This window comes from Pseudopipra pipra, chromosome 5 (assembly GCF_036250125.1).
Source record: "Pseudopipra pipra isolate bDixPip1 chromosome 5, bDixPip1.hap1, whole genome shotgun sequence".
Lineage (NCBI taxonomy): Eukaryota > Metazoa > Chordata > Aves > Passeriformes > Pipridae > Pseudopipra > Pseudopipra pipra.
The window spans coordinates 33,713,582-33,725,861 of NC_087553.1; the positions used below are offsets into that span (position 1 = coordinate 33,713,582).

General features: G+C 31.8%; 2 protein-coding genes across 2 annotated transcripts in view; both read right to left on the reverse strand.

Moving 5' to 3' along the window:
• ALX1 (ALX homeobox 1) overlaps positions 1–5,356 on the reverse strand; it is a 47,132-nt gene extending 41,776 nt beyond the window's left edge. The window contains exon 1 of the mRNA XM_064655534.1: positions 5,268–5,356. The gene's annotated coding sequence lies outside the window, so the exon portion shown is untranslated. The remainder of the gene's footprint in view (positions 1–5,267) is intronic.
• LOC135414598 (leucine-rich repeat and IQ domain-containing protein 1-like) overlaps positions 5,270–12,280 on the reverse strand; it is a 58,854-nt gene continuing 51,843 nt past the window's right edge. The window contains exons 9-11 of the mRNA XM_064655533.1: positions 11,574–11,711; positions 10,020–10,080; positions 5,270–5,388 (exon numbers count right to left, since the gene is read on the reverse strand). Of these exons, the coding sequence (XP_064511603.1) occupies positions 11,575–11,711 (137 nt within the window). The 3' untranslated portion in view covers positions 5,270–5,388; positions 10,020–10,080; position 11,574. The remainder of the gene's footprint in view (positions 5,389–10,019; positions 10,081–11,573; positions 11,712–12,280) is intronic.

Genomic DNA, 12,280 nt, shown 5'->3' on the forward strand with positions numbered 1-12,280 from the left:
TTTGGAGAAGCAGAAATAAGAACCATTCATAATAAAAGAAAGGATTACAGAACACAGGTGTGGGAAAGACAGCAATTAAAAAGAGAAAAAGTAGAAGGAAAAAAAAAAGGAAGGAAAGACTGACTTGGGCAAGAAGATCTTATAGACACATCTTTACCATCCAGTGCAACAACCTGAAGTAGCCCAGCATCCATTACTGGACCTTTCAGTGCACTGACTTGAGAAATATTTTTGAATCTACTTGACAAATATCCCACAGCAAAGGAAACCTAAAATTGTAATTATTTGCTCATACAAAATGACAGAAATCCTTGTCGCTGGTCTAATGGTTACACGGTTCTAAGTGGGTATCTAAGTGAACTACAAGCCAGTGTCTCAGAATGGATTTTTATCTTTTTTTTTTTTAATTTGGTTTCTCTTTAAAAAAACCAAACAAAACCACACCCACACTGAAGAACCCCCAAACCTTGCAGAAGACTATCAGGCTATAATGTTAAGCATTTAAAACTTAGGAAATGCCTTTGTGTATCTGTTCTTGAATTATTTTCATAATTGAAAACACAGATGATGAAATTACATGAGATCATGTATCATTTTTCTCCCTAGCCTGTTAAATTCAATGAAAGTAAGTTCTAAATGGCTTTTAAAATCTGCATTTAGGTAATTTTTTAATATGCAACCTCAAAGTGAATTAAGCAGCATCATGTAGTCTGTTCAAAAAGATTATGTATACATTGTTTGATAGTTAACTAATACATAGAAAAATCTGTATGTATTTCCATAAAAAAAAAAAGAAAAAAGAAAAAGCAAGAAGGAAAGAAATATGCACAAGAGACCCCTGGATAAAATATAAGTAATGACATGTAGAGCTTAAAAATGAGATGTTTACTACACACAGAGAGTTTACAAATCCCAAATGAAAGACAGCAGTCTTTGAACCAGAATATATAGACAATAGTGATGCTAAGAAGAAAGGAACAGGAAAGTAAGAATTTTTTTAAGTGAAGCTTTACCATACACTGCTTAAAACAAAGCTGAAGACTTTCTAAGGACTCTCATTATCAAAGAAAGGGAGGCAAAAAGAATAAAATCAATGTGGGGTTCTGTTAAGAGCAAAAAGAATGGAAAAGATGTAATAAGAAATTGCAGTAAAAGTTATCATGGGTTTTTTTTCTGAGGTGGAAGACTTTCCACTGTAAGAAATGCAGAATTAAGCTTTATTTCACTGACTAACAAAATAGTAAAGTTTGAATTTATATGAGAAATAGAAATGATTTTTTTTTTTTTTAGTGGGTCCACTTTTTGAACTAAGAGTGATGAAGGAATGACAAGGTTCAGGTCCTAATTTATTTAATTTTTTTCCTGGAAAGCAGTGTTTTACTGATATCAGAGGCTCTCCGAAAAGCTATAATTCAGGGAAGAAAAGAACTAAGAATTCTGGACAGTATTTAAATAATGGTTAAAGGCACAGCTCCCACTGCATTCCACTTTCAAATTCTGGTGCTTCTCGAAATCCCTGTCAAAAGACTGCAGTTCCCAAGGCAAGTGCAATGAAAAAAACTTTAAATTTGCACAGAAAAGAAAACCACAACATTGTGATGACAGTTAGGCAATGTAAATATATAGGAGACTCATCTAAAGGTCCAACATCGGTTGGCCAGAAACAGATTAGGATGATAGACAGTAGCTGATGATTGTCATAGCCTATTCACAAATTGGACATTAGTATATAAAAAATTCGTCCTGTCTAGTCAGATATTAAACAATCCTTAACTTCTAATTCTTGCGAAATATTTCTATGTCCATCTTGCAACTTAGTGATGACCACACTACTAGTGTTCAGGAAAGAACTAAAACAAAAAATACAACCAGCAATTCACACCAATGTTTATGGAGTTAATAAAAATACCAGTGATTGTAGGTCCTATACTTGAATCTTACATAACTGACTGTAAGCCACTAACCATCATGTCTTATGTATGTGTATCACAGAAATATTATTCAGCGGGGAAAAAGAATTTTTTTCCCTGTTATTTTTTACAAAATCAAGGTAAATCTATGTGAAAATAAAAGGCAGAAAATATAATCAGCAAAAGGTCGTGCTAACACAACTACTTTTGCAATTTATTGGGACTAGGTATCACAGAGATTAAGATTTTAGCAGTGGTCAGGTAAGAATGGACAAAAAAAACCCCCTAGCTACACCCACCCAAAAAAATCAGCTCAAGCAATAGAAAAAATAGTTACCTGGGATCATAAAGTAATACCTATGGTTTCCAGAAAGAATATAATGTAGTATATATATATATATAAAGTTCTTAGATCATAACAACTGGCCATCAACAGAAGCAAGGTCCTAAATTAGATAGATAACTAAATAGCCCAACTGAACAATGGCTACTCTTTCTTTAGGTTATATTTAATTTTTTTTTTTTGAGCTTTACTTTTTAATACTGGGTCAATTTAATTAACAGTCAGTTTCCCAGGGAACCAAATCAAATACTTACAAGTAAAAAAATGGTTTCCTTAAACTAAGATATACAATGTTAAAAGCATTTATTTTATTACTTAATTAATTTTGCTTTGTCAAGGAACAGAATTAAGTCAGTTTAGGATTAATATATCTCATCCAACTTTTTGAGAAAAAATAGTAAATTTGGGTTATAAAAGACTTAAATTTTTTTAACCCCGAATTCAAAGAACCCACCTTTGGAAAATATATAAAGTACATAATAGTTGGAAAGTTCCCAAAAATATTTCTGAAAATCCTGACTTAGCCTTTCTAAAAACCCCTGTGAATTAAAGGATAATAACTTCGAAGTGTTGCATGTTTTGTCTTTACAAAGATATGACCACTCACGCTACATTTCCCTGTAGTATATATAAAAGGCATTTTATTTCAGTATCACATAGATTTGGGTTTTTTTATTTTTAAGTAAATATACTTCAGAATCATTTATCTTGCATTTTTAGACCCCACTTTCCAGCCTGTAAGATCTCAACAATTTATTGATACAATTTCTAAATTACAAGTTATATATAAGGAACATGATTTAACAATTTATTCAAGTGACAGCACCTCTGAAGTCGTAGAATCTTTATAATAATCTGTAATACAAAAGCAAGTTAACTCAAAAGGAATATATCTTCATTTAATATTTCAGAAAGCAAAACCAAGAGAGACTATACAACAGGAAAGCATTTTATAACAAATACATTCTAAGTAAAGGCAAATTTATGATATATTTACATTAAGGATCCCACAGGGCTAATAATTTATTTTTGATCATTGAAAAGCAACGGTCTTTGGTAAACAGAACTAATGTAACAAACATGTTTATATACAGCATATGAAACACAGAAAGGTAATAGTTATGTTTGGTTTTATATAGAATATGCATTACCATTGAATGTATCATCACTGTTTAATTTCTCAAATCCATGATGATAAAATTTATATAAACACACATGAAGAAACTTATGTAAAAAGGTGTAAGACCAGGGCCTTTTTTAACATAGTTCCTGGACTACCGAAAGGAGAGTGAAGATGTAGTTATGCTGTAGATGTGTATTTTTTGGAAGTATATTTATATTACTGTAAACTCTCTTTTTCCCCCTGCCTCCCACCTCTGCCCCCTCTCTCTCTCACACACTTATGGCTCTGCCAGTTGACTATTGTCCCTGCTCCTTTCCTAGTCTCTCCTTATTGAAGGTACACTACAATGACACTTTTTCCTTTCCTGAAGAAAAAAATCTTTCCCAAGCTCCTAACATAGGCAAGTTCTACATGCCTGTATTTGTCAAAAGAGCTTACTTTTATTTATTTTTCTGGATGGAGTTACAGTGTAGGTTACAATCTAGACAGCAGTTATACATTAATATGAATGCAGTGTATACTATTTAACTCAATTATTCAAGATATGCATGCATTCTATTCTGGATATATCAATATAATGATAATTTTGCCATTGATAACTAGCTTAGAGTTATCTCATCTAAATTCAGGATCTTAGCAGTTAGGAATCTCATCTAATTTAAATGGTATGGCTTCATCACTAACCAATGGAGAGAAGCAAGAAAACTCAGGACAAAATTTGTTCTTTTCTAAGATGGCAGGCACAGAGAAAGAATCATATTCTTTCTCCATGGATAAAATTAACTTAGACTGTGATGATAAATTTCATCTAATCTAATTTTAGGAATGTAAATCGAGTGAATAAGCACAAACAAATTGTACTCACTGTTACTGTGGTGAACTAATATAATGTAAATAAATCTTTATTCCAAAACCTTCAAAAAGTATGTCAGAAAAATAGAGATATCAAGCATTTTTACATGTTTTTCTTGAATTTTAATTTGCTTCTCATTGAAAGTGAAAAGTCAGCATATATGAAAACATAACCAAAAAGACAATTCAGTAATTACATATAATTTATGAAATAATCCATTTTCTACTTTGATATAAAACATTTCAAGAAAATTCACTCCTTAAAAAGTTCTAGGAATTTTGATAACTTTTCCAAAATTATTTAACACAGCTTATATTTTTCTTAATGCATATTTTTGGGGTTTGGAGTTTTAGTTATTTGAAAAAGACATTGTACACAAATGACAAAATACAGTATGACCTTATCAGAAATATATTAACATTTCTTTAGTTATGTTATGCAAAGTAAGACATGAAACTTAAAATTCTATCATTTTATGACTTTCAAGTATTATTTTTGTATTTTATATATATATATATTATTTTGTTAAGTTGTATGATATTAGAGTGGTAAAAATATAAGGCTTTAAAGGGATCCTCTGCTACTGAGCTATAGTAAGCTCAGTGGGATCATATACTACAGCATAACTGGTAATCAACACGACAGAAATCTGTGCCTTGATTTAGGATATGTGTTCTAGTATTCAGATAACAAAACAAGCATTTTTAAAAGCTCTTTTGGAAAAAGAAATTCAAGCAAAGATAAAAGAACCAAATCTGTATTATAATTTAGGGAAAAGAAAATCTTTTAAGAGCTCAAACATCAGAAGACCTAGAATATGTCACTGGCAACTTCCCATTAAAATCACAAGAGGAAAGTCTATTGATATTAAAGATGCAGTTTTTAAATAGAACTGTAGAAAATGAATGAAAAGGCTTTAGGTAAAAAAGAAACAGAAAGATAAGTAGCATGTGTTATTAAGGATTTCAAGCACACTCAGTTCTACCTAGCATTTTAAAGTGATCTTTAATACTGATATTGAAAGAACCCACAACTTACTCGAAGATCTTGTTGAGTGTCTGTGTGGCAGCGTGTTTTTTTCTCTGTTCTCAGTCAAAGCACTTCCACTGGCCATAGAAACAAGTTCTAAATCCATGTCTTCTCTGCTTACAGGGCTTGCCTGGAAGCAGTGGGAGAGAATGTACACAATCATGAAACAAAATATAACATTTTTTGAATGTAGCTCACATTACTCCAAATAAACAAACAGGGTCTGTCAAACAACCTTCTTCAAAATGATACCACAATCCTTTTTTGTTGCCTAGGCTGAACAAATGCACTATGTCAAAGCACTTTTGTAAATAAGAGCCGATCTTAAAATTGTGGTTTGTGATCTGAGTCAATGCAACAACAAAAGAAAACATTTTAGTACAGTAATTTTGAAGAAAATCAATCTTGCAGACGGCTGATGAAACCTTAAACAGCTTAAGATCATTTACTGACCAGTCTATAATTTAAGTTATAGTTGAATGTCAGAGATGTCATATTGGATTATTTCCTGCAATATTTATGTTTTATCCAGGACACATATCACTTCAATCAGACAAGGGCCCAGTGAGTAATTTAATCTTTTAGGTTTTTGCTAATTAGCCATAACTATCAGACAGCATTTTAATTATACTTTAGCTAAGAGTATTGTATTAATTATAAACTTCTAACATCCAGTGGTCATGTGTTTTGGCATGAGGCAGGTTACCTGCACACAAATATGGCAAAATAGAAATGAAAATCATATTTCATTTTAGCAATGGTATTTTGGGAACACGTAGGGCAAAGTTTAAAAACTCTGACCTGGAAGATACCACACACTGTAAATTGTAGATTGTTAGTTTTGCAGAAACAACTTCACTTACTCATGAAGGAAATGAAAACTATGCAGCCATCTAACTCTGCTGTTCACTAGATACTGAGGGCCAATAACAATGTTGAGAAAAATAAGACACTGCAGATGAACAACCTACAAAATCTCCAGTGTAGAGTCAGTCAGCTGGAAGTAATAAACATAAAGATAGAATTTTCTAGTCGCTGGACCTTCAGAAGTGGAGTCCAGAAAAGCAGATTAAGTCCTTCCTACCTGGGCTGAAAATCTAGGTGTCTTTCAGAAGCTAGGTGTCTAACTGAGTAGAGACCCTTTCTTTTTACATATAAAACCAAACAAACTACAGAAAAGGAAAGACTATGCTAGTAGTAATGTCACCAAACTTTTTTGTAACATTGTAGTAGCATGACTACTCAATCAGGTATCGAGAGACTGGGTCTCAACTCCCAGAGAGTTAAAGCCTGCAGCTCCCTTTTTCTCAGGAAAATGCTGTGACTGTGAAGTTGTAGGCTATTCTGGAGGAGACAATCTCCAGACTTCCTGTTCAAACTAGCTCACTGTATCAAGAGCAGCACTACACCAACGCAGACAGGCTTTGTAGTCCAGTCTAACTCAGAGAACTCAGATGAAATGGAGACCTGTTTCATTTCCTTGTCTTTACTCAGTCACTGTTTAATGTAAAATTCATTAAAAAGCCCGTGCATTTTCAAACCAAAACCTCCAAAGATACAGAGATTTTACACTCTTCCTTAGTGACTGCATACCCTTTGTGTCCGCACAGAAAGTTTATCCCTTGTTTTCTAATGCTTGCCTTTTGTTTAATGACCAAGATTTTAAAGTTTTGCTTTGCACGGGTAGCAGGCTTTATTATTGCTGTAAACATCAATATTTTATTTTCTCTTCCATAGCAGTGTCAAGAAACTTTGAAAATAGTAATGTTTCATCCTGCCAATTCTTTATATTTTTTGGACTTAATATTTACAGTTGCTTTAAGGTTGTGACAACTTCCTATATTCAAAATCTTTAAATAGAAAGCTTTTAGTCTTTCATTAGTAGAAGTAATGTAATCATTGTGATGCTCAGAGAGATTCAAACCAATGGAACTGATCATTCTTATTTCCATCTAACCTTTCAACACACCGCAAAAGTTTTCTAATATCCCAATTCCCAAAGACCCAGGATACCACAGTATTCTAAACAGATAGCCTTTCCACAGTATCCAATCTCTACCATCATATAAACTGAGGCTTCATCATCTTGTAGACAACAATATTCAGGATTATATGATAGCTTTTAATAGGGCTGGCTGTCTCTCTGATATAAAATATTTGTTATTTTATTTCAAATAAAGATAAGTGTTTTCACCCAATTACAGTCAGAGTAATATTTAAGGTCATATTAATCACTGGAGCAAACTTAATTTCAGGTTTGTAAAGAAGCTGATTGAAAGTCCTCTGAAGCTAATTAAAACCTTCCCTTTTATATTTATAGCTTAGAGCCAAAATTTGGAAGAAATTTAAGATATTGATACAGTTTTTTGCAGAGTGTAGTATTGGACTTCCATCTGTAGTGATCTCCATAGTCAACTCTTCAGACTTTATGCCCTTGGTTTTATTACTACAAATCCTTTTTTCCAATTAATTAGAAATTAAGTTCAGTCAAGAGGAATCTTAGCCTTGAACACATCTTTGCATCTGTATATTTGCGCATTCCTATGTAAAATTATCAAGATATTCTGTAACCTTCAAAGATAAAAAGCGCTTTTAAATTCAAGGTATATCTTGAATTTAATGATTTATATCTTGAATATATGATTTGGAGATACTGATCAACAGTGAAATGGTTAACCCTGTAGGTAAGTTAAACTTCATAAAAAAAGAATCAGGAAGTTCATCCTACTTGTTATTCAACAAAATCATACTAATTTAAAGTAGTAAGTTTAAACTGTAAGTCAGCACGCCTTCCTAAGCACTTCTATGGTAGTATTAGTAAGAAAAATCATCAAAATGACCAAGATTCAGATAATACAGTCTTAGATTTACTGCAGGTTACTACATAGGAATAATCCCCAGTGAGAAGTGCTAAGACTTTATTGTTAATATGCAACCATTGAAATACCATTTTGTATCCCTGAAAAATAAAGTTTTAAATTATTGGAATGTGCACAAAAAGCAGTTAGAAAACTATATTAATTTAGTACTTTCAGAATGCAGGCTTATGGAACACATAAAATCCAAGGATCCTATTACACATCCGGAAACTTCATGATCGAGCATATGACATATGAATAAACTACTGGAACTGCCCAGGAATGCCTTCCTCTTCTATTTCTCTCTCTTTTTCTCTTTTTTCTTTTACTTTACTGTATATTTTCCACTTTCTTTCGGTTTACCAGAAATGTTTGATAATGATTGAAGCTAAGTGTTAACTTCCTTTTTATCATGATTTCATAGCTTTTAACTCACCTACTGTGCAAAAGCAGTAGTTGTTCACATTTCAACCTTTAAAAAAGAACCCATGTAAATTTTAAACCCAAAATTCTCCAGCCATCTGTGTGTACAAACCACATCATTATTTCATTGCCTATATAGTACTGTTTTCTGCATTAGATATACATTTTATTCCATTTTCTATTTTTTGAACCCTCTATTTCAATTTTCTCTGCATTTCATTCATGTGGAATAGCTATGTAATTATGTGGCACAGGCTGTGACAATTCCATAACTTTGCCAGTTATGTGGGCACACCACATAATACTATTGTGGGATTGCAGCAGTATTTTGTGGACAGAACCGCTTATTGTAAATAACATACAATCTACCTATGTGCACATATGCTTACCAATAATTACATGATATGTAATTTAGATAACATTATTAGATTATGATTTGCTCAAATTAGATCAATTACTGTTTTAGACTCAGCCTAACAAATAACTATTGGTGCTGCTGCAATCAAACCCTACCACAATCACTTGGTTCATGATTTCAGCCCCTAAACTTTAAAAGAACTTTAAAAGAACCTAAGAACTGGACACACCCCATACCAGAGAAAAATATTTGACAAAATCTGTCTTAAAGAAAACAGTAATAGCAATAACTAAACCTCAAAAGCATTTTTTTCAAAGGTGAATTTTAGAAGAGTTTATGGAATTGTTTCCAAAACATGCAAATTGCATAGGTGGTGAAGCTAAAGAAGACAGAGGTTAGAAAAGGGCAAGATTGCTCAGAGAACAAAATGAGGCATATGACACATCGTCTAACTGGGAAATACTTTTTATGCAATATTTTACATCATGTATATGAGTATAAATCACTAATTCTGTATAGTTTCCTTTTTTGCCCCACCTTTTAAACCCCACATACTAATATCAATAAAAATATTGCTAATTTGGCAATAAAATGTAAAGTGTGTATATATATATCTGAAACGGAGTGAGTATAGTCTAATTTTATGCAATGTTTTTAATAATGTTACCATATTAATATACAATTCCAACTTACAGTATTTCAATAAATGGCACTGAAGGTATATTAAAGTGATTTAGTTATGTGACATATAGAATTTGAGAATATTTAAAGTTGTTCAATAGACAAGAATACAGATTTTTAGTAAATAATGTAGTTGGTATTGAACCATATTTAATTTTTCCTTTTTTTTTTTCAAATGCTAATTTAGAAGCTTTAAAAAACACACAGTGGCATTTGATGTCTTAAAAACAAACTCAGTGTGAGACATGAAACTAGAACTCTATGTACAAACATGGGTTCTTGTGCTTCAATATTTCTTCTGATTTCTATCAATGAGTAACTTGCTTGCCAAACAGAGACAACAGTAAATAATTATATTAATCAAAAAATTCTCTTTTTACACAAAGTGTGGATTGGAAATACCTGAATTCTGAAAAATCTCACAAAGAAACAAGTTCTTACCACAAGCTGTACTCGTCTACTGTCACATATCGCTGGATCTAACTCAGGCAAAAAACGACAGCTGGGAAAAACATAGGATAGAAATTTCAATATGTCCCACTGTACTGGGTTCTCTGAAATACCTGTGCAGAATCTTTTCCTAGCAACAATCCTGCTTATTTTTAAAAATAATCCCATTATTAAAATTCATAATATAAAGTAATATTAACTGATAAAGTAGCAGATTAATATTAAATTTTTTTGTACTTAAGATTAAAATAAATAATTTGCAATTGTCTATTCAAAAGACAGAATACTAAGTTAAAATATATATGTCAATGAATGCAACCATGCATGAATTTTTGCATGTGTTGACATAAATTGCAGCCAAACAAGTTGTAATATTACTCTATGTAGGAATCAAATTGTTCTCAGTTGCCTAAATGTATCAGCTGTTATAAACTGTCTATCAGTGACGTTCCAATGGAGATCAGGACTTTTGCCACATTAAAAAATAATTTTATGATCTTTGCACTAGTACAAATACTAGTGCATTGCACACATCCGGAGAGGTAGCATAATAATATTTAAGAAAATTTTTTTATTAATTTCTGTTCCTTCTCACTTTCAAACATCATTACATGTTTCTGTTCCAGTATTTTCATTCAAATTAAAAGTCGTGGAAGTTATCTTAAACAAACACTTGGGAGTATTTCACTATTATGGAACATGACTGACAGATAAATATTTTTGCAAAGCCAGATAAATATTTCCTAAGGAACACATTCTTCATATAATTTCTACAGTCATTGATACAAACTGGGTATGTGGAATATTTTTCCACACAAGACAGAACAATATGGAGCCATACCTGCCTACTGACACTTTGGTTTTATTAGAGGTGCTTTGCATTGTGTCTACTAATGACTGTACTAAGGCATCAATGATGCCACATTGAATTTATGGCCAAAATATACTTACTGTGTCTTCATGTTAGTTTAGGGCATATTAACCTTTCCCTTAATTGTGTTGATATTTTATCTGTTCAATAACCAAAACTGAATACAGAAGGAGCATTTTACAACATTTTAATACAGTATACTATGAAGATGTAAAAGTTGGGTTTATGTTTTGAAGACAAAATACAAATACACACTATCTAGTTAAAAAAAGGTATTTTTTAACTTCTTTAATCAAATCTAACAATATAGCTAATGTTACAGTTGATCTAATTACATAAACCCATAATATATATCAATAACGTTATAAAATATATGATGAATAAGAACTTTTTTCCTACACTCTTTATGGTCTAAAAACCACTGCATTGCTACCATAAAACTATGTAGTTATTTACCATGAGATTCTGCACTGTTTATCATTTAATTTTCACTGTGGAAGAAGTATCTATACAACGATTACTAAACAAATTCTAAAGGGTGACATGTTTGGGATCCAGAAATATGGTGTACTGTCTGCTAGCTGCAAAATCATGTTTGTTTTAGAACTATTAACGTAGGTTTCACTTTACAAGAGAAATTTAAAATAAAAAAAATCTAATTTAAAGGCAATGACCTCACCACTTCGTATTTCTGGAACTCGCTGCTTCATAATCCAAAAGCTGTGCATGAAGCCACTGGTATGTGAAATCTTTTCTCCTTTGTAATTTCTCATCTAAAGCAGTATCCAGTTGAGAACATTCTTCTTTTTTACCTGGGGAGGAAAAGAGATACTCCTGTCTGTCATCATTATTTTAAAATATATTTTCTTTAAGGTTCTCTATATAAACTTGGAGCCCACTGCCTTTTGCAAAATAAAAAATGCAATTACTTTATTTTCACGCAAACAGTCCAACTATTCCTTCAGATATGTTTAAGAAATACTTTAAAATTAGTTTTATTTTTATGATTATGTTCTGTGTTGGGATGTAATATTGGCCTTCTGAATAAATTTATTTTATTGGGAAATAAAACTATCCTTTATTTTGAAATTCATATAGAGGTAAATGTTACACATAAATTGCTTGTCACACCTGCCATGAATGTTGTTTATTGTGCTATTTCTAGAATTAAAAATACACACTCATTTATACTTACAATTGTATTTACCAGTCTATAAGGTTAAAAAATATATCACCACTATATGCAAGAGGGGACACATGGCAATCATGTTACTCTGATCCATCTTTTACTGATATGATCTACTAAGACATTTCAATGGCAGTTTCTGATATTGGATTCCAAAGCAATTGCATATATGATACTATTTTTTGCAAATTACTA